Below are 26,978 nucleotides of genomic sequence, written 5' to 3' on the forward strand. Positions count from 1 at the left end.
TTCAGTAGTTCTTGTGATTTCACAAAAGAACACATAATCATTTTGTTTAAAAAAATTTTTTTTTTCTTTTTCTAAGTTTTGAGAAGACACCTTTCATGGGCCCTTTTATGCAATTTATACTTCTCCAGTTGTTTGTTGTTTTTGTTTATCCAACTAAAGTATAAGCTTCCTTAGGACAAATTCCATTTTATTCCATACTATTTTTGTTCTATCTATACCTAGAAAATTGCCCTTATTATAGTTGAAATTATAAATTAAGAAACAACCACAACCCACCTACATTTCAAAGATTATGTTATTGCCCCTTTCGAAGATACAGTCTTTGAGCAATTTAGAAATTGATCCTACTTTCATTCTTCTCAGCAGGGAATCTACTCTGATCACCCTCAAAAATCACAATTTATTTCTTAGTGGGTAAATATTACCAGGTTCTTTTGTAGCCCCTATTTACTGAGTGTGTAATGTAAAGAGCATAGGAAATTCGTTTGAACTTGTGTTTTTTATGGTTAAATATTTTTAAATAGGGCCTATAGCTTTCAACCACATTTTTCTTTCTCTTAGGCCAAGTTATCAAGGCATGGGACATTGGGGTGGCTACCATGAAGAAAGGAGAGATCTGCCATTTACTCTGCAAACCAGAGTATGCGTATGGATCAGCTGGCAGTCTCCCCAAAATTCCCTCAAATGCAACTCTCTTTTTTGAGGTAAGTACGTGTGTGATGTTGCCTTGTTAGCATCTGTTCTACTATAGTGCTGGCTCTGAAGCAACAGGCAGTGGAACAAGTAGCTAGGCTTGCCACTGAGAATCAGATCCAACTTATTTATTTTGGAGCTTGGCTTCTTGAATTGTTTCCCACAAACCCAAGGGGTGTGTGCCAGTGCTTTCTTAGAAACGTGTTTCTGGCACAGAAAGGTCGTATCCAAATAAACAAAAGACACCAGGCTTAAGAAATAAAGGTTCTGGTCAGTGGTTTGAGTATAACCTACTTGAAATTGCCCAGAAGATAGGTTGGAAAAGGGGAGGTAAGTGTTGAAGTGTACCCAAACCAAATTGTAAGGTATTCTCATATTAGGTTTACTCTTTGTCACAGATCTCACTCCTTCATTAGAAGTGGTAGGTGGTAATAATCTTACTCACCCTGTGTTGACTTATATATATTTGTCCAAATCTGATGAAAAAAATTAAGGGAGGAAATGCCTGAAACATCATAAGTAGGTAAAAAAACACTTTTAGTTGATCATAGGCCTGATTCATAAGATTTATTTTTATATTGAAAAAGGGAATTCCATGAATCTGGGGTGGAAAGGTGGTGGCCTTTAGAGTCAGACAAAACAGTTCTGGGCCAGCACCTTGTAGTTCTGGCTTTTTGCCCACAAGGCAGCTTTCCTAGTATTTCCTGTCTGTCTTTGCACTGCAGCCCCACAGGATGCAGTCCTAGACATTGTCATTACGTGAAGGCTCTTTCCAGGTATTGAAAGTGCAGTGTTCCTTTTTTCCTACTTTTCCAATAACTGAGATGCGTAGATAAATATAAAAGAGTTTTATTTTGTAAAATGAAAGGAGAATTGGTTGCCCTTGTCTTTAGTATGTTCTGTTGGCTCTGTTTGGTCTTTTCTCAGCCAGGTCCTTTTTTTCTTTTCTAGATTGAGCTTCTTGATTTCAAAGGAGAGGATTTATTTGAAGATGGAGGCATTATCCGAAGAATCAAACAGAAGGGAGAAGGATATTCAAACCCAAATGAAGGAGCAACGGTAGAAAGTAAGTATTGCTGTGACAACAATACTTAGTCCTTAAAAGCTGGGTCCCATTTATGGGGATAAAATGGAGATTGCTTTCTAAAAGTGGGTTTATAGTAATAAACAAATATAGCCCAAGAATAGTTTCAAATTGAACATTTATTAAATAGTGACTTTATTTGATAAATATTCATTCCAGCATGTCCCTGCCAGGTCCTGTGCCAGCTTCTGTAGACCCAGAAAGTGAATAAAAGGTAATCCCATCCATCAAGTCCAAATCTATGGACTCCTTCAAGTGCCAGCAACTATGTTAGCTGCCTTACATATTTACTTATTCATTTATTTCTCCCAATAACATTATGAGATAAGATTTATTATCCCCAGGTAAGAAAAGTAAGTTGAGGGAAGTTACATAAATTGCCCAAGGTTACGGAGTTACTAAACAGAGCAGTTAGATTGTAGTGCACTTCAGAACTCTCAAACCCACTTCACTGGCTTTTCTCAAGATGAAAAAGTTCATCTTATATCAAAATTGGATAAAATTGTTCATTCTATTCTAGGAGACCTGGGTTCAAGTTCTCTTTTGCCATTTATTGGATGACTTAAAGCTATTCCATTTTTTATTTGCTAAGTTTGGAGTAAGGATACTACTGAGGACTGGGATACAGATCAGTCCTCCTCCCTCCCAGAGTACGTTTGACATACCCCCATTTGTCATCATGTGCCCTACACTATAGTCAGTGCTTGCCCCTTTCCCCAGTATCCAGCTTGAGCACCAGAATCTTTCTTCATCTTTTTGTTTCCAGGACCACCTACAGTGCCTTCCACTGTAGGTGTAAGGTATATGCTCTCTACATGCACAGATGTTTGAAAGATGCCATTCGCTGAGCTGAAGTACTTTCAAAAAGTTGTGAGAAGACATAGAAAAATACTTCCACTAAGAAAACACTCAAAGCACTAAAAAAAGGATGGCAATATGAACTATGATATAAGTTTATTTTATATAAAATTTTATTTTATTTAAAATAAAGAGTTCATTTGGAACAGTAAACTAGAATGATTGATCTTATCTTTACCATTGTTTGTACTATTTGAGACCCATGTTTCATTTCTGAGAGTCTGGCAAATTAGTTCGATTGAGTTACTCATTTAATTGGAACCAGTTATAAATAGTAATACTATACTATTGCAGTTGAAATGCTTAGATAACTATTATCATGGTAACTTTTGGAATAAATGAAGAGGAGCCCACATGTTGGAGAAATAGCTAGACCCAGGAGTCAGAGATAGGATTCTGGCTTCAGCTGACTCTAACTAGCCCTTGCCTCTCTGAGTGTTAGCTTCCTTCCTTTCTAGTGACACAGGAGTAGACATCTTGATTTGTAAGGTCCTGCTAGCCCTGATCATTCCATGACAGAATTCTAGGAAAGTTACAGGGATGATAGAAAATTACCTTTAGCAAGTACATAAAAGGTTATCTATAACATGTATTTAATTTTTTATTATGAAAATTTTCAAACAAATACAACAATAGAGATTTTTCCCCCTATGATATAGTAACTCCCCAAAATTCAACAATTTATAATGAATATTTTTAAACTGGAGGTTTTTGGCAACCAAAATAAAAGGAAAATTTTTTCCTGATTATTGACAATGCCACAAAGCCATCACTGCAGAGTTAACTTTGGGGCAGGCTAAATTCAATCAGATCTTGCTTTTAGTAGTATTTTCAGTGGGAGTCTTTATTTTTAGCTTTCCATTTAAAAATAATTTTCAACTTACAGATAAACTGTGAAACTAGTACAGAGAATTTCTCCTATATGCTTCACCCAGCTTCACCTAATGTTCACATCTTCCCTCGCCATGGTACATCTATCAAAGTCAGGAAATTAACCTTGATGCAATACTATTAACTGTTCTGCAGATCTTATGTGAATTTCATCAGTTCCCACCCCGATGTCCTTTTTCTGGCCCATGGTCAGATTCAGGATCCACCATTATTATTGTATTTAGTCCCTCTAACAGTAGCCTCTCCAGTGTGTGACAGTTGATAAGTCTTTCTGTGATTTTCATGACTTTAACACGTTTGAAGACAACTGGCTGATATAGAATATACTTCAGTTTGGGTTTGTCTGATTAGATTGAAGTTACATATTGTTTTGAAAAATACCATATAAGTGATGTTGTGCCCTTCTCAGGTCTTCATTATCAGGAGGTACATGTTAATGATGATATTAACTTGGGTCTCTTGGTTAAAGTGGGGTCTGCCATGTTTCTCCTTTGTAAAGTTCCTATTTTTGCCTTACTAAGTATCTCACTGGGAGAGAACTACTAGGAGACCGTGCCTTCCCGTGCTGATTTTAACGTCCATGAATGATTTTGTATGCAACAGTTATTACTGTAGTACTTGCCTAATGGTAATTTTTCTACTTCCATTGTTCTTCTACAATTTAATTGGAATTCTGCTATAAGGAAGAGCTGCCTCTCCTCTCCTATTTATTCAGTTGTTTTCAATAGTGTGGACTCATGGGAATTTATTTTATTCTGTAGGTTATTATTCATTGCTATTCTTATTTGTTGCTCAAATTGTCCCAGGTTTGGCCATTAGAAGGTTCTTTTCAATGTACCTTCTTTGATTTTTAAGCACTTCCTTACTTTTTTTTTTTTTTTTTAAGATTTTATTTATGAGGTGCCTGAATGGTTCAGATGGTTAAGGGTCTGCTTTCAGCTCAGGTCACAATCTCCGGGTCTTGGGATTGAGCCCCATGTCAGGCTTCCTGCTCAACAGGGAGTTTGCTTCTCCATCTCCCTCTGCCTCTCTCCCGCTTGTTGTCTCTCTCTCTCACTCTCTCTCTCTCTCTCAAGTAAATAAATAAAATCTTTTTTAAAAGCAATTTTACTTAATTGTTTTAGAGAGAGCAAGCAGGGGGAGGGGGACAGAGGGAGAGAATCCCAAGCAGACTCCATGCTAAATGCAGAGCCTGACCCAGGGCTGTCTCATGACCCCAAGATCGTGACCCTAACTGAAACCAATAGTTGGACGCTTAACCAGCTGAGCCACCCAGGCGCCCTAGTACTTCCTTACTTTTGGTACAAGATGCTCGAGGCTCATTTTGTAACTTCCTTGCCCCGGGGCTGGAATTAGCTGATTCTGCAAGGAGCTCTGATTTCTTTTATTAGAGAAAGGTGTTTAGAAACCAAGATCCAGGTACTAGGGATACTCACACTGTGGAATATTATTGCTTCTAGAACCTCTTAAGCAGACAGAGCTAGGAAATGTATGTGCCTCGATGTGTATCTATAACCAACTACAGGTATTCTTTCTCAGCCTGTATATATATTACAAACTGTGAGTACATACTAACCCTCGCAGTTCCAGTCCAACACCACTAGTTCATTCTCACTTTCCTTTGCTTATTTAAAACTGTTTTCTCCAGCAGTGAGAAAACTCACTCTCATTATCCACAATATATTTATTTGTTTAATTGTAGTTTATACAGAAAGTAGTTTTAAAATTGCTAACCCACACCCTGCGAAAAACAAACTTTCTAAATATAGGAAATAACTTGTGCATAGTTCCTTTAGTCATGAGCCTTAGAGCATACATTTGAAAACACTGCTTTCCAACTTAGATTAGTTCCTTTTCCTCACTCCCTTCAGTGTAGTCATGCTATTCCTTTATAGTGCAGTTACGTTCATTTGTTATGTTTGTGTCCAGCACACACTGGTTGATGTTAACTATTTATTTGTGCTTGGGGTAGATGAAACATTACCATGATTCTAAACTATACAATAAGATATACACAGAAATGTTTTTCCCCCCTCATCTCTACTAACTTGTTCTCATTTTCCCATTATTTCCACCTTCCTTCCTACCTACCTCCTTTGGCCACTAGTCACAGTTCCTGGTTTATACTTCTTGTATTTCTTCTGCAAAAATGAGCTAATATCTGGGTTTTTTCCCCCTTATATCCCCTTCCCTTAACATTGCTATAAGTGGATTTTAGAAATATTTGATTAATTCTTTATCTCATTTTACTTTTTCTATTTCCAAATATCTTAAGACAGGGTTATGGACTGATTTTTGTCTTTCATCTTGTTAGGATTGTACTTTCCTGGGAAATTTTAGAGTAAATGGTTTATTTTTACTTTTTCTCCCAAAAGCCCTTTTTGGTTTTCTGGAACAAATCAGTTATATAAAAATGTATTTTCACTTATCAAGGGTAAGGTGTCCTGCTTTCCCTCTTTGAAACAAGTTTGCCATGTGTGGGAGGAAGACAGAAGGTTAACTCTGTCCGAAACCACGATCACCTTGTTCTGGAAAGTCTTCTCGGTCTTTACCAGTTTGCCATTTCTGATAGCATCACCTTTACATTTAGATTCAAGGCCAGGAAGACATCCCAGAACTAAAGGCAGTTCTGCAGTGAAGGAGAACAGGACAGTGATGATCCATCATATATCATTATAGACACGCAAGAGTTAAGAGTGCCTGTCACTTCTGTGAAAAGGGACAGTGACTAGTTGGGGAGGGACACACAAGTTTTGGAAGTGACGGACTTGAATTCTGAATCTTGAAATCACTACTTGATATTCTTAGGACTTTAGACAAGTTACTTGACTACCTTGGGCATCCAGATTTGTCATCTGTAAAACAGGAATAATAATCTTTATACCCACACGGGTTGTTGCGACAGTTAAATGAAGAAAGTTGCCTAATACAGGACATTTAATTTCTTTTTCTACCCTATATTCTGCTTATATAATTTGTTTTGCTTCCTGAAAATAGATTTAAGGAAGGAAATCCTTGACTCCTCTTTATCTTATATCCTACATCCAATGCAACACCAAATTCTTTTGACTCTACCAGAGTTGACCTAGAACCCCTGACTAATTTGCCTTTGTTGTTAACAACAGTCTTCAAATTAATTTTATAGCTTCTTAACACTAATTATACCTAAATCCTATTTCTCCAGGATTGTCGTTTGTTTGGGTTTTGAAGAATAAAGTTATGGACTGAATCAAAAGGCTTTTACTGAATTATGAACTTTTGCTTCCTTTTAATTATTTTGTATGTGGAAGAGGAGAGAACTTATGTTCGTTGACAGGATTTATTCTTCCTCAAAGAATTTTTTTAAGATTTTATTTATTTGAGAGAGAGAGAGAGAGCTCAAGCAGGAGGAGGGGCAGAAGGAAAGGGTGTGAAGCACCACAGAGCAGGGAGCCTGACACAGGACTGGATCCCAGGACCCTGGGATCATGACCTGAGCTGAAGGCAGACGCTTAATCGAACCACCTAGATACCCCTCAGAAAAATTTTACCCTCTCTGTCAGGATCGTAATAATTGCAGATCAATTTTTAGATTCTGTTCCAGTGTGTTTTTCTTATGTCAATTAAGATGACCATCTTGTCATTTTTCTTCAATCTTGTTCTTTTTCCATTAAAAAAGAAAAGTGTTCTAAGGTAGTCTATTGATAGTGGTATGAAGACTGATACTTTAGTCATCATACTTTAGTTGCCAACAGTAGCTACATGGTTACCTTTAAGCTTTGCTTTCTTAGAAATCTGACATAAGGCTCTAAATAGCTACCACTCCTCCTTCCCCAAGTCCCCTGTTGGGTCACTTTTTTTTTTTTTTTTTGGATTTGTTAATCTCAGTGCTTCGAGTAGACACATCAAAATGCTGGCTGTTTGTGGCTCTCTCTCCTCACAGTGCCTTCAACCTCATTTGAATGCAAAAATGCAGAGAGTTGTCAGTCTTTTCAAATATGAACATTTCAGCACAACCACCTGCAGGATTCAGTTTGCTAGAATACCCTTCCTTCTCAAGTCCTTTCCCTATCCAGATTCCACTGAATTCCTAAGCGATGGGCAAGGGGTTTGGAGAATGATTTTTTTAAAAGAGTAAGAAATCCATAATTGTGCTGGAAAATAGAATACAAGAAGTGGACCAGGAATTATGAAGAATTTCTGGAATAAAGTAGATAAAATTGGAGGGATGGAAACTAGACTTAGGAAATCCAACTCAAAACAGGTGTAGAGAAGATCTCTGCAGAGGTACATACCATTCTTCTCAACAAACTTGGGCAGAACTCCAAGCTCAGAGTCAGCTGGTGCAAGGGAGCAAAAGCAGGCTATGGGGCAATCATCAGGTTTCTTATAAAACAATATGGAACAGCTGGGGTAGTAAACTTTAGTAGCAGTATTCAACTTTGGCTGAATTTAGAATTACCTGGGGAGCTTTTAAAATCCTGATGCCTGGACCAACTAAATAAGAATCTTAAATCTCATAGGCTGGAACTCCAGGCACACATTTTTAAACTCCCTGGGTGATTCTAATTTGCAACCAAGGATTGAGAATTACTCTAGGGTCTGGCTATGTCTTTGCTCCTGGACTAAAGTCAGTAAGGCCAGATTTCTAAAATAAAATAGGGATCTGCCTCAAAAGACTCCCTGTATTAGGAGTTGGACTAGAGAATGAGGACATATTGAATGGCTTGAACTTATAAAACAGATTTAAAGAGGAAGGAATGTGAAATAGCTCTGCAATAGTAAAGAGGCTCAAGTGTTTTATTCCTGAAATAAGACCTTTTCATATATCACAACTGGGGAAAGGTTCCCCCAGCCTTCATGGGTGCATCGTGCTCAGCTCATAGTAAATACTCTGTAAATATTTCTGGAACCTCCACCCCTAGATTCCCATAATCAGCCCACCCCTTTGGGGCAAAGACTGCCATTGAAATGTATCTGACTGCTTAGAAAAACTGAAAACCAGTGCCAGATATCAACAATCATTTGATCTTTCTGAATCCTTCCTTTACAATATGACTAGATAACAAAAGAAATGTCAGCAAGTACCCATGAGAAAAAGAAGCACCAAGATAGACTAAGAAGAAATAGAAGAGAATTTTTAAAATATTTATTATTACTGGGGCGCCGGGGTGGCTCAGTCAGTTAAGCGTCCAACTCTTGATTTCAGCTTAGGTCATGATCTCAGGGTCCTGGAATCAAGCACCATATTGGGCTCAGCATTCAGCACAGAGATCTGTTCATCCCTCTCCCCCTGCTCCTCCTCCCCCTCCATGCGAACACATGTGCGCTCTCAAATAAATTAAAAATCTTTTAAAAATACAATACTTATTACCATCTTCAGAAAATCCAAGATATGGAAGGTGGAAGAAAGAAGATAGGGATGAAAAAAATCAAAGATAGATCAATTAAATCTAATCAAACATGTGATAGAGGAAAATTTCCTAAAGATAGAAGAGCCTTAAGAGCCGAAAGTGCCAGTTGAGAGGGGCCTACAGCAGTAAAGAATGCTTTTTCCCCTAGATATATTCTGGTGAAATTTCTTAATCCACAGCTTAAAAGAAAATTTTGAACTTTTTTTTGAGGAATAAGCTCTATGCAAAGCAATGAGAATCACAGTGACATCAGACTTACTCATGATACTAAACACTACATGGCAATGCTTTGAGCATTGCAACTATGAGTATTTTGAACCTAGAGTTGTATACTCAGTCAATTCCTTTAAGTAGAAGAACAAAATTAACTTTTTGGAATATGCAGACTCATGCCCTTTTTGAAAAACAAAAAAACAAAAAAAACTGTAGGATATACTAAAATATCACAAAAAAATAAAGCCAAGAAGTGAAGACTTCAAGGCATAAGCAACATTAGTGAGCAAAAAAGTAATTTCCATAACATGTCAATAAAGTTGGATGCATTTAACTTGACATCCTGAAATGGCAAAACTATAATACAAGTAATAGTAGTTTAACAATCTGGAATTAGGTTCTGGGTCATTTCAACAAAATGCCATGCAGATGGGAAATGGAGGGGGAGGCAAAATTGCCAAAAATTAATTTCTTGGGGCACCCCGGTGGCTCAGTCAGTTAAATGTCCAACTCAGTTTCGGCTCAGGTCATGATCTCAGGGTGGTATGATTGAGCCCTGCATCAGGCTCATACTGGGCATGGAGCCTGCTTGAGATTCACTCTCCACCTCTCCCTCTGCCTCTCCATCACCATCATCCTCCCTCTCTCACACGTTCCTTCTCTCTCTCCCTCTCTCTTTCTCTCAATAAATAGATAAGTATCAAAAACCAAATGGTACCAAAAATTAAAAATAGAGGAATGATTTCATGTATGCCCATGTTGAGATCTGATAGAGCTATGAGGTTTTTTTGGTTTGTTTTTCATATACTTTTGAAGTATTTGTGAATGTCCTGGTAAATTTGGCCCAGTAAGAGAGAGCAAATTCTTGAAACCACTTTATTATATGTTTTCACAAAATAAAGTAGTGTTGCACTTGGTCTAAAATGGACACTGTTTATTCTTTCAAATATCTTGAATTTATGTAGCTCCTTGTAAAAACGGCTCAGGTAGAGTAAAATCTTAGTAGAAAATAAAGTCTTTTTTGTTAATTTAAAAAATCCAGCCAATGGGTCGTTTATTTTAAAATAGTATTAAAAGACAGAAGCTCCATATCAGTAAAAAGTTTAAATAGCTCTTGGATTTTATTAAAAATAGGAGTACTTAAAAAAAAAATAGGAGTACTAACTAGTATTCAAAAAGGAAAATTCCCAGAAGTAAGTGAAAATCACTACCGTTTTCCTTAAGGCCCTGTTTTCAAATTAATTGTTAAATAAATATTTACTTTCTGGCCTTGAACTGTGTGTTAGGCACTGTAAGGTACAAAAGAAGGGGAAGACATTGTCTTTGTCTACCAACTTTGAGTTTTATTCATACTGTGACAGCCCTTTCTGTGGAGCCATTAAGTGGCTTCTTGAACAAAAGTTCAAAAACATGCTTAATCTGGTATAATTTACCTCTGATTGCAGGAAAATAATCGTAGCCAGCTTCCATTGAGTTCAGCTCTGTGTATCACATGGTAGGTACCCTGACATAAGAATGAACGAATGCAAAAAAAAAGAATGAAAAGAATGAACGGATGCCAGGTGTTGGGCTAAGAGCTTTCATTCGGGCCCTGATTTAATCCTCTCTGCAATTACTAGTTAGCTAGTATTGTTTTCTCTGTTTTGTGAATGGAGAAACTGAGCTTCAGATAATTTCGATGACCTTGCCCAAAGCCACAACTGTTAAGTGACAGAATGGGATTAGAATCCAGGTCTGACAAAAGTGCTCTCCCCATGTAAAGACAGGAGTGGTGCCGATTTGTGTTCGTGTAGAATTTGTTGCTGTGCGTATGGTCCCTATTTAGACTAAGATCTATCATCTCTCATCCATTTGCATGAATTCTTCTAGTCAGGTAACTGGGGTGTCCGCCTGCCCGCAGTTAGCCACTGCCCCTCAGTTCCATCCGCGATCGCACGATGTTACTTGGTCGTCTTGCACAGTAGACGGTGGTGCAGAGGAGGAAGGAGGCAGTTTGGGGGAAATCTGACCACCATGTTTGCAGTTTCTTTTCTAATCAGTGATTAATCTGCCTCTCCTGATTTAGAACTCCATCTCTGTTTCCTTATTTGCCTTTTCAGGGGGTCATTAAGAATCCACTATCTCTTGGATGTTCTGCTCTATTAGGCAGGCAGAGAGAAACTCATTTGGCATGAACTAGGCAGCAGAAAAAGCCCTTGCCATGTGGGAGTAACCTGTCACAACCTGGTTTTCTCTGGCCAGATGACTGGTCTTGTCTAGTAGTAATGCCATTACAACATTCCCATTCAGATCCCCATGACCCAGTAATTGTTTTGGGAATGAGTGCAAAGCTATCAGACACCAGCTACTATAATTAGAAAAGGGGAAAACAGACACTCACCAGAGCTAACATCTTTAGGCTGGAGCATTTACGGCACATTTTTTTTTTTTAGGTTATGGAGCCTCCTTCTCAGTTCTGCTTCCTAAAATACAAAGTCTACAGTTTTTGGGTTCTCGCATTCCAGTTTTTGTTACTGCAGTACACTCTTTCCTTTTCCCCCCTATTTTAATCGGAGTACAAATTGCTGTCAGCACATCGAGTTCATGTGCCAGCCACATTCAGAACAGGGTGTTCTGTGCTCTTCAAAACAAAATTGCTCTAGGGCAGTAAGAGAACAATAAGTCAGAGCTCCAGTTTAAGTGATGTTTTGCAGCAGACCCGGCTTACTTGATGTGGTTACACTCGGATTGCTCAGCAAAGCTCGGGTAATTTCATTTGGTTTGACTTCATGGGGTTTGGAGGACCTCCCCCCTCCAAGTTCCATGGATTTTAAGTCAAGAGAAAATGTTGTTCCTTTTTGTGTCTTTTTTTTTTTTTTTCCTCTACCAAAAAAGCCCTAAGCATCCTGTATGTACTTTTATTCTCTTTGGACACGTCATAGATCATTTACTTCCCGTAAATCATGCTGGTTGGAATTAGCAACAGACCTCTTGAGCCCTAGAGGCCGAGCTCCCAGTGAGTCATGATGGTTATTATTAAATATTTATTAAGTGAGTATTTGTACTAAGAGATGCAAGGTCAAAAGCAACTACAGGTCTTCCTAGCCAAAGCTGCCACGGTTTTCTTTTGTATCAATTGTTGAGACAATTAAAAAAACAAAAACAAACCCAAGCATTGGACCTGGAGGAGCCAGGCATGTTTGATCTGTCACCATGAAGGGGGCCTCTGCTGTGACCGTCGGTGGCATTTCTGTGGCTCCAGGGTGGCGTGTGAGTTCTTGTCAGCAGTCTTGTAGAACTTGTCACACCAGTGTTCCGAGTTTAGAAATCAGTTAACAGAAAGATAGCCTTTGCTACTTGTAGATGTAAAGAATCAATGGGTTATATACTCCTTGAACCTGTGACACCTTCTCTCACACTGACATTGAGATTTGAAAAGGCTGTGGTTTTCTTTGTACACATGAACTGGTATGTGTGTGTGTGTGTGTGCACGCGCGCATGTATCAGTTGAAGACTTGATGGCACTGTAGGTAGTGTTCAGGTCCAACTTAAAAGAGATATACCAAAAAAAAAAAAAAAAGATTAGTCCATATAAAAGGTACTAAATATGAGAATTATTGCGGATTTTTACTTTCCTATAAGGTAGCCATAAAAATTGGTTCTGTCATTTATTGTCTTTTATTGTCTTGCTTTCATTATAGTTTCCTTGCCTTCCTTATAATTTGAAATCTTTTTTTGCTTGCTTGCTTCACTTATCTTTCCCAACACATTTATTATTAGTAGCCAGTCTTTTTTTCCCCCTCTAATATGGGTTGTCCCACGTAAAGAGAACTTCTAAAATTATTTATATAATTTTAACATCAAGTACATGCATCAAGCTGAAAACTGGCCTAGGAAACTGACACACAGGCAGGAATCCTTTGCAGAGTCTCTGGATTTCCTGTTTTGAAAACACATTCAAACTTGATCAACCAAAAACCACAATGAATGTACTGATAGTTTCCTCCCCGACTAAATGTACTCTCCTTTAGGGAGGAAGACATTTCTAACAATAAACCTCAGACAGAAAAATCTGTCAGCTGAGTTGTGAAGTACTAGGATAATAAGTCTCAAGTCTTGAGAATATTCCTCAATTCAGAGCTGAAACTCACTTTGCTCAGCAATTTTTTTTTCCATGAAAAGTATCATCACATTAGTCTACATCAAATTTCTTGGGCAGATTTTAAAATATGTAAGAGCATAAACTTCTCAGGACTTTCAATTCCTTTAGCAACATCAATTTTTATTTATTTAAGTAAAAATATCTTTAGCCTTAGACACCCTGCAGAACCTCTCTAGATGTATCTGAAAATAATAAAGCTGAATTCATTTTGAGACTATTTCCCAGTTCAAAAGAATTTTCAGTGTGCTATCAATTGATTGAGTTTTATATGATCTAGAACATTCCAAAAGTGATTGTAATAGAGAGGATCAGCTACTTTTATGACTGTGGGACATGGAGCAAAATTCCTGTATATCAGCTCCACCCTGAGAGCCAGTGTATTTCTTGCCCTTGTTTGGAGAGTCACACCTCTCTCTAATTTGGCCCAAGTTTCTTGGACTCCATCCTACATCTTTGTTGGAAGCACATCAGGATGGTCTTATCCTAGTAAATCAGAAAAGGATAGAGAACTTTATTTATTTATTTTTAAGATTTTATTTATTTGACAGAGAATGAGAGAGAAAGGCAGAGGGGCAGGCAGAGGGAGAGAGAGAAGCAGGCTCCCTGCTGAGCAGAGAGCCCAATATGGGGCTCAATCCCAGGATCCTGGGATCATGACCTGAGCCGAAGGCAGATGCTTAACCCACTGAGCCACCCAGGCACCCCAGGATAGAGCGCTTTAAAGCATAAATGTCCATGTGACATTGTGACTCTTGACATCTATACCACTACCATTTGCTTTTCAGGGTTTCTCGAATTTTTCAGGCTTGGGCTTAAAGGTAACCTGATCAAATAATTAATGCAGAAATTGGCTTTGAAACTGGTTTCTGGCCTGTATCAGAGAACTGTATCACTGAGTCATAGATTCATTGGATTGTAGAACTTCAGAGGACCTTTGAGATCATGTAATTCAAAAGTAGAGTAAGTTGGAATTGAATTTATGTTTGGAAACTAATAATTGTCTCATGAAACAAGTATAACATAATGAGTAATTTTTAGTCTCTCTAAAGCAAGTTAAAGTTAGAGAAACTCGTGTTAGAAAAGAAGAATTTTAGGAAATTGTTACATTTGAATCCAGGCCATTACAGAGGTTAGAATAAAGAATTTTCTTAGGAAAGACCAATTATTACTTTGCTTGGTGACTGCTGTGCTATTGCGTGAGCCATCCATCTTTTCTTACTGAGTCAAAGACCCAAGTGGAAGAAAATGAATGTCTTTCTTATGAAAAGTAGTCGGAAAGATTCAGAGAGTTGCTTATCCTAGAAAAAAAGTAATGGATCAAGAAAAAATACATATCTATATGCATTTTTCCTATTTTGTCTTGAAGAAACAAAAGCTTTTTATCTGATAGGAAATCACCCTGGGAATGAGGTGAGTGAGTCTAAGTGGAGCAGGAAATTAGGCCCCAAGAAAGTGACCTCATAACGTTTCAGAAGAGATGGTTAAATAATTTGATTTGTGAAGTTATAGTAGACTGATGATTCCTTCACACTTTACAGTTATCACTCCAGTGAAGCATATAGCTATGATACAGTTATTGATGATGCTGGCTTTGGGTTTTCTGTTTTTACTCAAATATATTTGTGAATGAGATTAAGACTCTTAAGAAAGAAAAAAGAGCTGCTTTATTCAGTTAACTTTTGTTTATCTTTGGGGAAATAGTCATTTAGTTGTTTTTTCCCCCCAAGCATCTGAAGTCAAAATGTAGTTATAAATGTTTAGGTCATTGTATACTTGATACTAAGTTCGTTGCACCTTGATAATTATCTAGTAAATATTCTAGCATTTCTTTTTTTTTTTTTTTAAGATTTTATTTATTTATTTATTTGACAGCGAGAGAGAGAGATCACAAGTAGGCAGAGAGGCAGGCAGAGAGAGAGAGAGGGAAGCAGGCTCCCTGCCGAGCAGAGACCCCGATGTGGGACTCGATCCCAGGACCCCTGAGATCATGACCTGAGCTGAAGGCAGCGGGTTAACCTACTGAGCCACCCAGGCGCCCCAATTCTAGCATTTCTTGATCCTGTGTTACAGGTGAGGAAATTTCTGTCATATAGTAGGTTTAAATTAAACCTGTGTTTCTGCTTTTTTCTGTTTTTCCCTTAAGTTATCTTATTTTTTTTTCAAGATGTATTTGTTTATTTTATAGAGATGGTGGGGGGCAGAGGGAGAGGGTGAGAGGGACTCCTCAAGCAGACTTGCCACTGCTGAGCAGGGAGCCTGACACAGTGCTCTATCCCAGGACCCTGAGAGCATGTCCTGAGCTGAAATCAAGAGTTGGCCACGTAACCAACTGAGCCACCTAGGTGCCCTCCGCGCCGCCCCCGCCACCCCGAGTTATCTTATTGATAGAGTTGTTGGTAATTACAAGTTTAAACTTAGAAATAGGATTGCTCTTAAATTTTCAGACTGGGTAGGTAAAGTGTCAACAGGACATACCCCGTGTGTCTCTAGATGAAATGAGAAAGGGGAAATAATCATTTATCATTTCTCTAAATTAGCCAGACCTGTGGAGCAGCTTTATTGACTGACCTGTCTCCTCGCCCTCAGTTCACCTGGAAGGCCGCTACGATGGAAGGACGTTTGATTGCAGAGATGTGGTATTCATTGTTGGGGAAGGAGAAGACCATGACATTCCAATTGGAATTGACAAAGCCCTGGAGAAAATGCAACGGGAAGAACAATGTATTTTATATCTTGGACCACGGTAAGCAGCATACCAGCTCAGTACACAGTGAAGTTATCTAAAGGACAGGGATTTTAGAGTGTGTGTGTGTTATAAGACGGAGGTCTGCTTTCATTCTTTTGCATATAGTTCTTCAGTTTTCCTCACACCATTTACTGAAGAGACCATCTTTTCTCCATTATATAGTCTTGCCCCTTCTGGCACAGATCAATTGACCAAATAAATGTGGATTATTTCTGGGCTCTCTATCTTGTTCCATTGATCTATTTTGTGCCAGGATTACTGCAGTTTTGTAGTCTGTCTTAAAGTCTGGGAGTGTGATACCTTCACCTTTGTTCTTCTTTCTCTAGATTGCTTTGACTATGCAGGGTCTTGTGTGGTTCCTTATAAATTTTAGGATTATTCTAGTTCTGTAAAAAATACTATTGATATCTTTTTTTTTTAAGATTGTATTTATTTATTTGACAGACAGAGATCACAAGTAGGCAGAGAGGCAGGCAGAGAGAGAGGAGGAAGCAGGCTCCCTGCTGAGCAGAAAGCCCGATGCGGGGCTCGATCCCAAGACCCTGGGACTATGACCCGAGCCAAAGGCCGAGGCTTAACCCACTGAGCCACCCAGGCGCCCCAAAATACTATTGATATCTTGACAGAGATTGCATTGAATTTGTAGATTGCTTTGGCCAGTATGGATATTTTAATAATATTAATACTTCCAATCCATAAGCATGGTATATCTTTCCGTTTGTGTCCTCTTCAATTTCTTTCATCAGTGTTTTATATTTGTAACATGGATGGACCTAGAAGGCATTATGCTTAAGTGAGAGAAGCCAGACTGAGAAAAATACCATATGATTTCACTTATATGTGGAATCTAAAAAAAAAAAAACAAAACAGAATCATAAATAGAACAAACTCGTGGTTGCCAGAGGATTTGGGGGCAGGGGGTACCTGTTGAGCACAAGGCAAAGGGGGAATTAAGAGGTACAAACTTATGGTTATAAAATAAGTCACAGGGATGAAATATATAGCATAGGGAATATAGTAAATAATATTGTGCTAATATTATATGCTAATAGATAACTGAATTTATCATGGTGAGCCTAGTGTAATATGTAGAATTGTCACATCACTGTGCTGTACACCTGAAACTGATATAATGTACTCCGCTGTACTTCAGTAAAAAAAAAAGAGTATGTATATACTTGTTTTTTCAATCAACGTTTTAGAGTTTCCAATGAAGTTAAGGCTAATAGTGGAAACAATTAATTCAGGCAACAGTTAAGTCATGGAGTGAATTAATGGGCCATATAATATCACAAAGATCTGCGAGCCTATTTACTTGACTATTGTGTGTCAAAGAGAGGACTGACAGGCAAGTTTTGCTGCTTAATTGTTTTGCCTGCCATATTGCCAAGACAGGAAGCTATTGGCCCATCTCACATGATTCTCCTGCCTCTCTCCTTCCTTTTCTCTAAATTAGATGGGAGGCAGTAAAACATGTGAGGGTTGGAAGTAGAAGAAGCATTTGGATGATTTATTACTACTTGAATTTGTGCCACCTGTTCTTATACAGAGTCCCTGAAAAAAAAAAAGTGTTCTTCCTGGATCTAAAGGCAGCGGAGATGACTCATTTTTGCCTAAATTTTTCCCATCATAAGGATATCCATTAGCACTTCCCAGCTTAGAACTATCAGACACCAACAGCTCTCTTGTGAAAACATGTTTGGTATTATTTTTAGACCTAAAATTATACCATGAATCTAACCCTTCTATCTTGAGAAATAGACCCTTGAGAGAAACCAGGGTGTTTTGATTCTGTTTGCATGAAAGCGCATCTGCTTATCTGCTGTCTCCTCCCTCTCTGGCTCCTTGGATTTCAGCCCCTAGGATCTGAGTTCTTGAGGATCCGGATGGCCTGCACTCACCAGTAGGTACAGTCGGCCTTTTGTACAGTTGCTTGCCTTTGTGGAGCCTCAGGAGTAATCCAGTAGCATATTCCTCTTTGCCCTCATACTCGAGCCCTAATTCTATTTCTCAAATGAGGGTTTCGCCAGGCCTACAAATGCTCTGCACCTTGACCCCTTTTACAGCCTTCATGGAGGCACTTTTTATTTCATGCTTTCTTTTTCTCTGTCATCCTTTTTCCACTACTATATTTCTGTTTTAGTGTGTTTTATTTACATTTACCCTATAGTTGTTCACTTTCAGGTGAACTTATTTCTCTCATTCTAGAAGGAACTGTTTTTTACTCAGAGCATAGAGAAGGCTGTCTCCTCCATATCCAGGTAATAGCTAATTATTTTTAATGTAGCTTTCTAAAATTGTTGTTCTAGACTGATATAAAGAGAGTGGTATTTATGTTCCCTGTATGCTTGCTGATTTAAGCTCCTGGAGGATAGATAATTCTGCATACATGCAAGCATAGATTTTATGAATCAGTTCATTATATTTTGAGCTAGCTAACAAGACAGCCTCGGAGGCAGCTGTCTCAAGTTTAATGGCAAAGAGATACAGAAATCATCCTTACATAATCCAGGCAAATAGTTCCTTGCACACTTAAATTGTTTGTTGCGTCATTAATGGATAGTGCCTCCCCCCGTACCTTACCAGCTGTGTCTGCTTGGGCAAGTCACTTAACTCTCCTCAGCCTCAGCTTCTCTTTCCATAAAATGGGGATAACAAGATCTACGAACATAAAGTTGTAGAGGTCTGAATGAGGTAATTAATGCACGTGAAGAACTCTGCAGCGTGCCTGACACCTAGAAACACTCGGTGTATTTGCTGTGATTGCTATGGTGGTGACGATTTTTCTACTCCATTTTGCCCCGCAGACCACAAGAAAAAGGAAACCCTGTTTTAACATACAGTGGGTTTTTCCAATCTTTTCAGTCATAAAAGTAATCAAGTTCTCAAAAATTTCTAGGTACAAAAGTTTTTCAGACATTCATGGAAACAGTTCAGCACGGTTAGAAAGAAACCTGTTCTTTTCAAGATCCTGGCTAATGCGTTGAGGTATATGACGTGCCTACTCAGCAGTGTGCGGCCGGCCGGACACGCCCGGCAGAATGCTGTCCAGACAGGCAGGCCGGCCCCACGGCAGGCGGCTGTGAGTGTCCGCCGTGGGCTTGCTTGTGTTGCTCAGATCCCCACACACCACAGAACACTGCATCCCAGCGTCGCCATGAGTGTGGCTGCCACAGACTCACGCTCTATAGTTCTCTTGCATCATCTGCATTTCGTTCTCTAGAAGATGTTCAGGGCACACCTCTGCGACTCTGACAGACTATTTGGTGGGATGTTTTCATAATAAATTCCTAAAACACATCCACAAAACCAATTTTTTTCCTTCTCAGAACAGCATCTTTTATATTGTGTTTAATACTGTTCAGTACTTTTGTATTGTATTCATTTCAGGTAAGGTATGGCTAGTTACAGTTTTTTTCCCTCCCTTTCCTTATGTTTCTGTCCTGCACCAACCCCAGACGAAAACACGGGCTGCCAAGACACATAGTGTTTAGTTATGAGGCAGTGGCAGATTAAACAATAAACAGTTTTCCAGGGACACAGAGAGTCTGAATTTAAATCCTGGCTCTGCTGCTGCCACTTTGTGTGACTCTCCGGAAGCACTACTCTCTGAGCCTCAGTTTCTTCATCTGTAAAAATGAAGCAGTCAGTAAGCACTTGTGGTACAAATACTTCTTATATGCACATAAAGCCTTAACGGTCATTAATAGTCACGTTTTGTGTCTCTGCTGTCTGCAGGCAACTGTTAATTCAAGAACATTACTACCAGATTCTTTGTTACTGTAGCTTTGTATCTTTGGGCTAAGTCCTGGAATTCCATTTGTGGTGTTCTTTCAGTCAAATGAATTTGTGAGCCCCAGGTCCTTCAGTGCCCAGGCCCATCTAGCATAAGTCAGACAGCTTTCTGTATAACCTGGAAGTCAGACTAGATGCTCTCAAAAGAGTTTGGTGTGGGCTTACGCCTCCCCAGGATTGTATACTCTACATAAGTCTTCTCAGAGTCCTTCATGTGAAGCCCCCCATTGCCCCCACCCCTAGCCATGGGACTTTGATTCATGAGTTCCTCTAAGCAGCTTGTCTTATCCTCAGCACTGTCGACATTTGGGGCCAGATCTTTCTTGGTTGTGGCAACTATTCTGCATGTTATGGGATGTTCTAACCACTACACGCTCGTAGCACCCCGGTAGTTGTGGCAAACCCCAAATGTCTAGATATTACCAAATATCCCTATTGGGGGGATGGATTAAAATCACCCCTGTCGAGAGTCACTGGCCTAAGGTAAGTGTCATACTGTCTGTTGGGTTTGTACCTGTTGATCACAAGGTTCCAAACGCCACATTCTGTCAGTAAACATGATCAGCAAGGACTCACCTGTCTACCTAGTTCCCCGCAGTTAAGGAATGTTCTATTATTTACCAGATGGTAGAAAGCAAATAGGAGCTACATGGGTCTAAGAGCTCGAAGTACAAAACTAGTCATGACTGCCTAAAATTGGCCACTGGTAATTACATCCTCTTTGATTTCTTTGCTGAAGATACCCTTTGCCCTGCTATTAAAACTACCACATTCCTACCAACTCTCTTTGTGCCTCTTTGCCTCTCTCTGGCTCCAGCTTTTATTTTCTTGTGTAATAGTGGAGGTGAGTAAGTACTTTCTTCCTGAAAATTTCAGGCAAGGGGTAAAGAAAGTGGTATAAGCAGAGGATAGGAGTCTACCCCCTTCTAGTTGTTTTGCCCCAGAGAAAGTGGGAGGTATTAGCAGCCACCGGGTTTGGGCATTCTTCAGCCCATAGCCTGAAAGTGGGGATTTACTAAGTTATCTTGCAGTACCATTCCATGTATTCAAGAGTAGTTTGGCCTTGAAACATACGGGAACAGAATATATTCCAGTGAACACTTCCAAAATATGCTGGGCATTGTACTGAACGCTGGGAATCCATTGGACCAGACAGACCAACCACCAGCAGAACTTCCGTTCTAGGAGATGTGTGCTTCTTGAATGCTTTGGGTTTTGCTAAAGTCTTTTGGTGATCTGAAAGAAAATAGAAAAACAATTTATAGACCCTCAGTCATTTTCTTCAGTACATTTTGGCTCCCAGGCGTCGTGTTTATGGCATGATAGCTGCGGAGCTCTAAGAGTATTTCTCTTGATGGGGGTTAGAGCTTTGCTAGGGCTGGTCTTTTTTTTTTTTTTTTAAGATGTTATTTATTTATTTGACAGAGGTCACAAGTAGGCAGAGAGGCAGGCAGAGAGAGAGGAGGAAGCAGGCTCCCTGCTGAGCAGAGAGCCCAATGCGGGGCTCGATCCCAGAACCCTGAGATCATGACCTGAGCCGAAGGCAGAGGCTTAACCCACTGAGCCACCCAGGCGCCCCAGGGCTGGTCTTTTTGATTATGTGTTTGTTCTATCATTTGTGTGTTCCAGTGTCCTTTTAAATGTCTTGCAGAAATACTGGGAGGATGAATTTCTTTCCTGATGTTTTTCCTTTCTTCCCCCCACCCCTGCCATTTATCTGACTGGAAGTGGTACTACTGGAAGGAGAGTCCCCTGTTAAGTTAAAAGTGTCTTATATAACATAGCTACTAATAAACAGCGTTGTAGAAATCACAGTGTCTGTTGTCTCTGTCCTGCTGATAAACCTCTGAGGGAAAGTCCTGATAACCAAACAATGGCTATTTTATAAAAAGAACTAGATATTACATAAAGCAGAGGAAAAGGCAGTGACATTTAAAATCCCCTCAAGGGGTGCCCGGGTGGCTCAGTGGGTTAAAGCCTCTGCCTTCGGCTCAGGTCATGATCCCGGTTTTGTGGGATTGAGCCCCGCATCGGGCTCTCTGCTCAGTGGGGAGCCTGCTTTCCCCTCCTCTCTCTGCCTGCCTCTCTGCCTACTTGTGATCTCTCTGTCAAATAAATAAATAAAATCTTAAAATCCCCTCAAACAAGCTTTCCCAAGGTGTACAGGTGTTAACATTACATGTGATGATGAAGGAGAAAAAAAAACGAAATCTAGCCTGGTTCCTTCAAAAGCCAAGCAGGGATACTACACTGTACCTTCTGACCCACAGCTGGTTTGTCTTCAGGGTCCCCAATGTGTGTAGGGTGCAGATGAGAGCTCTGTGCTAACATGATGCCTCAGAACACCAGAGGAAGTGCCTGGAAATACATCAGTTCTTTTAAAGTTTTGTTTTCTTACTCTCCATTTCAGATACGGTTTTGGAGAGGCAGGAAAGCCGAAATTTGGCATTGAACCTAATGCTGAGCTTATATATGAAGTGACACTTAAGAGCTTCGAAAAGGTGAGAAAATAACCAACTTCTCTAAATCATGGTAGATTTCTTCTCTGTCCACTTCCCAGAAACGACTATCTTACATTGTTATTAGTGGTGTGGATAGATGGTATTTATTCGTATGTTGTGCTTTTTGTGACGAAGTTTGTCTCTTGCCTTTGACACTGCTCCCAGAGTCTGGGAGAACTGATACTGCACAGCTGATACACAGCTAAGGAGCTCAGTGTTCTTATTTTGTTCCTACGTGTCAGCCTTTTTTTTTTTTTTTAACTTTTTTGGATAGAATCCAAGACTTGTTCCCTTATTTGTTCCTAGACTTGTTCTTTCTGTACTTTTTTTCCTGGGTTGAAGACAAAAAGGTCCACGTTCTGCCAAGCAGCTCCTTGGGGGAGTGGGGTGCAGTTTTCCGAAGCTGAATGGATTGTACCCTTCTTGGAGTCGTGGAAAGGAAGTTATCCAAAATGCAAGGCATCATGGACCACCAGGCTCTGTGACAAGAGACACAAGAGACAAACCTGCTGACCCTCCAGCCTTTTCTTTTCCTACCCGTCCACGTCTAAAAATGAGAGAGTTTGTCAGTTGCTTTGAGTTCCAGAAGCAGCAGCCCTCCTGGAGCGTGTTTGTCTCAGGCCTACCTCTGGAGGCTCCGAGCAGCAGTTTCACCCGACACACACAAAGCAGATGTCTGTGCTTAGGCATGCCATCATGGCCAGCAAAGTCCCCTCTGCAAATCCAAGGCCCGGCTCTTCCCGGAGAGCTTCTAAGAACTGCATTCTGTAGGCCTGTAGCGCTACCCCTGTGTTCTGTACGTTAAGCTGTGGACTGGAAATGTGACTGTTTATATTCTATTAGACTTAGTAAGGAAATGATTGTCCTGTGGGGCTGGAACTTTGGGCCAGGGAAATCAGGGAAAGGCTGCTTTGGGATTCTCCCCCAACAGTGATGTTCCTGATCATACCCCTCACACTCCATGTTCCCCCAAACAACCATATTATGCTTTTGTCAGGACCATTGCGTATTGTCCGGGTATCTCTCCTGAAGGCCTGCCAGCTCAGCTCCAGTCCTCCAAAGCTGCCTCCATCGCACGATGGTTTTTATTATTAAAGAGAGAGAAAATAATCTTTAGCATATGGTTATTTCAACCTTGGCTTTCCCATTTCCATTTTAGTCAAGTAAGCCACAGCCCCCTCCCATCCACAGCCCAGCAGACGCTTCTTTACCGTGGCGCATTCTCACTGTTGTGTGCTGTAAGGAGCCCCCACGCGCTCCCCGCTCCAAGAGCGTGGCTCCAGGATATTTGAAACCATGTATATTTGAAACCAGGTGAAAGTGTGATGTTGTTGGAAGCAACATTTTAATTCTCTGCCTCATAGTATTAATAACACACTTATACCCCATAGAAACCAAACTCTGTATAAAAAATACTGAGGGTCCTTGTTACTAGATTTTAAAATAATAGAGCTAAATTGTCAGAAGCAACACAGGGTTGCCAGAAAGACTGGTAACTCTCATTATTCACTTGGTGGGGCGGTGGCCGCAGGAATACATCAGTAATTGTTTCTTGAATAGGGAGAATTGTACAGTTCCTCCGGTTTCGTAATTCCTGCAGTAGTAGCCCTGACACCGCCACTGTCATTTCCCCCAAAGGATCCCAGATTGTTCTGTTGCCTCTTGACACTCCCTTTAAATCCAGCCATTCAGACTGAAAGTGCAGTGGGCTCTGGATTCCTATCTCTAATGGTGGAGAGTGATAATACACACCATACAAAATAGCAAATGGTCACGAAATCCCTGGAAATATTTCTGCATCTATGTTTTACTTGAAATCCCCCAGGTACCCATCTGCAGATTGACACAGTTTGGAGGCTTTAGTTGTTCCACTGGAGAGACAATGACCTGGCCTGGCATTTAAAAAATTGTGTGTGAATACATATCTGTGACTTGACTATAGTAGTGTTCCCGTTTTAGAGTTTGAAACACTGAGGCTTGAGAGGAACAACTTGCTGAAATTGTAATGGCAGTTTGCTGGGGAAGTTTGTGGGAGGGAGATGAGGGACGCTGGGTTATGTTGTGTGTCCTCACCTCATAACTCCAAAGATGCGCTCTTTAACAGCACACGATGGCTTAGGTTCCGTACTGTGCTTTTGCCTGCTCTTCCTTCTTGGGCACCACGGGCCAGACTGCAGCTTGGTCATTGTGGAAGGTGAGTTCTAGCCTAGCAGTGAGTGGGCAGTGGCACCCAGTTTTAAAAGCCAGTGCGTCTTGAGGTGCGGGTATCTTAGAAGAAACCACTGTGTGTTCTTACAGCCATTAGCTGATGCTCTTTCCTTCTCTGTTCATCTAACCGTTGTTACAAATTTACACAACAGGCCAAAGAATCCTGGGAGATGGACACCAAAGAAAAATTGGAGCAGGCTGCCATTGTCAAAGAGAAGGGAACTGTGTATTTCAAGGTGTGTGAGTCCTTGTACAATCTTTTCCATCCCAAAGAATTTGTTCAGGTTGTCAGTGAGTTGTGCTGACATCCCCTACTCTGAATTCTATCAGCACCCTTTTGGGTAAGAGTATGTCTGAATTTTTACAAGTCTGTCATTTTCAGTATTAGAAATGGTGAGAAGGAATGGATTAATGTGACAAAAAGAATACAGATGTTTCTTTTACACATTCTACTCTAGATTGTAACTGTCCATAAAGGCAGGCCAGGTCTGGCTTGCCCTCCCACCACTGTATTTCGCAAGACCTAAGGCATCTTTTTTGGTACATAGTTGGCACTCAGCAAGTGTAGAATTAATTAGCAAGTGAGAATTCCTGGAGGTAAGTTTCACATCATCTTCCTTTCCGCTGTCTCAGTCGAGCCACTGAGGCACATACAAAAGGAAAGAGAACTCGCATGGATTCCAGAAGAAACCAAAAGGAAGAGAATATTCATTTCCTCTAGTGGCCAAAATGATCCCTGCCACACTTGGTTTTGTGAGGAATCTTGAAAAACTCCTGAATGACATTTGTTTTGATTGCTTCTTGAAAGCCATTTCTAGTTATATCTAGGAATGTGTTACTTAAACCCCCAGATATAAGAGAAAAAGAAATAGCAGTTCTCATCAAAACGTTCTGCCCGTTGCCATTGCTTCCCCACCCCCAACCAAGTACCTTCTCCATGTCCAGCAGAAAGGGTTTAGAGAGGAAGAGTGAAAGAATGGAGTTTTGTCAAGGGTTTTTTTAATCCTTGCCACTGCCATCCAAAAAATTGGATGATGTTTTCAACAGCCTAAAGCAGTGATGCATAACTGTCCTTCAGCAAGTTTTTATGGAGCATCTGCTGTGAGACTTGCTCTTGCACGGACAGCCTTGTCTGGGGTAGGGGGGAAGCAGTGTTACCCCCATGAAACAGCTAGAGAATGATGTAAGACTATATATAACCAAGGCAGAATTCACACAGCCAGGGGCCGATATGTGCGGTGGTTGTTTTTCAGACTTTGAAAACTGACACATTTTTGGGCCATGATACCAATTTAGTGGAAGTGCATTATATTATGTAGTAATGATAAATTTTGTTTCATAAAATTTGTTCAGTTGTGTGTGAGTGGGTACTGGATCATAACTGAAAACATATTTGTTACTGTGGGTTATAGCTAAACACATTTGAAATCTGTTCAATAGTTAATATGTGATTATTTATATTTATCTATAGCTATTATATATATACTAAGGTAATATGTATGGGTCACCAGAAAGCTTGGGGGAATAGTGTAATAAGCTCCAAATTGGGAAAACCGGGCTTTATGGCTCCAAGTGGTTTAAAGCTATTTAACGTCAAAAGAGGTTACTTTTGTGTGTGAAAGGTGATGGAGTTAAGGGCGCCTGTGTGGCTCAGTCGATTGGGCATCCAACTCTTTTTTTTTCTCCTCTAAGATTTTATTTATTTGTTTGACAGAGAGAGACAGTGAGAGAGGGAACACAAGCAGGGGGAGTGTAAGAAAGAGAAGCAGGCTTCCCGCTGAGCAGAGAGCCTGATGCGGGGCTTGATCCCAGGATCCCAGGGTCATGACCTGAGCCAAAGGCAGACGCTTCACAACTGAGCCACCCAGGTGCCCTGGGCATCCAACTCTTGATTTCAAGGTCATGGGCTCGAGCTCTGCAGTGGGCTCCACACTCATTGGGGAGTCTGCTTATCCCTCTCCTTCTACTCCTCTCCTTGCTTTCTCTCTTTCTCACAAATAAATAAATAAAATCTTAAAACAAAAACGTGATGATGGGACACATGGGTGCTCAGTCAGTTAAGTGTCTGCCTTTGGCTCAGGTCATGATCCCAGGGTCCTGGAACTGACCCCTGCATGAGGCTCCTTGCTCAGGAGGGAGCCTGCTCCTCCCTCTGCCTGCCCTTTCCCCTGCTTATGCCCTCTCTCTCTCTCTCTCTCGAGATAAATAAATAAGTAAAATCTTTTTTTAAAAGTGATGGGGTTAAATTAAATGATCTCCAAGTCTTTTTCCAGCCCTAAAGTTCTGTGATTTTCAAAATTCTTGAAAAGTAATTTTGATTTTTTTTTAAAATTCTAATTGAACTATACTGGATACTTCTAAGCTATTCAAGTAAGTTTCCACATGAGTTATGTGTAGACTCAAATACACAATATGCTAGAATGAAATATTTTTTGTAAAATCCCTTAGGACCATA

The 26,978-nt window shown here is 40.1% G+C and overlaps 1 protein-coding gene across 12 annotated transcripts in view; it reads left to right on the forward strand.

Moving 5' to 3' along the window:
* FKBP5 (FKBP prolyl isomerase 5) overlaps positions 1 to 26,978 on the forward strand; it is a 116,896-nt gene that overhangs the window by 78,023 nt on the left and 11,895 nt on the right. For all 12 annotated transcript variants that reach the window (XM_046006364.1, XM_046006363.1, XM_046006362.1 and 9 more), the window contains 5 exons: positions 562 to 704; positions 1,645 to 1,759; positions 15,860 to 16,016; positions 22,225 to 22,315; positions 24,676 to 24,759. In XM_046006364.1, the coding sequence (XP_045862320.1) occupies positions 562 to 704; positions 1,645 to 1,759; positions 15,860 to 16,016; positions 22,225 to 22,315; positions 24,676 to 24,759 (590 nt within the window). The remainder of the gene's footprint in view (positions 1 to 561; positions 705 to 1,644; positions 1,760 to 15,859; positions 16,017 to 22,224; positions 22,316 to 24,675; positions 24,760 to 26,978) is intronic.

The sequence above is a fragment of the Meles meles genome, chromosome 5, assembly GCF_922984935.1.
Source record: "Meles meles chromosome 5, mMelMel3.1 paternal haplotype, whole genome shotgun sequence".
Classification (NCBI taxonomy): domain Eukaryota; kingdom Metazoa; phylum Chordata; class Mammalia; order Carnivora; family Mustelidae; genus Meles; species Meles meles.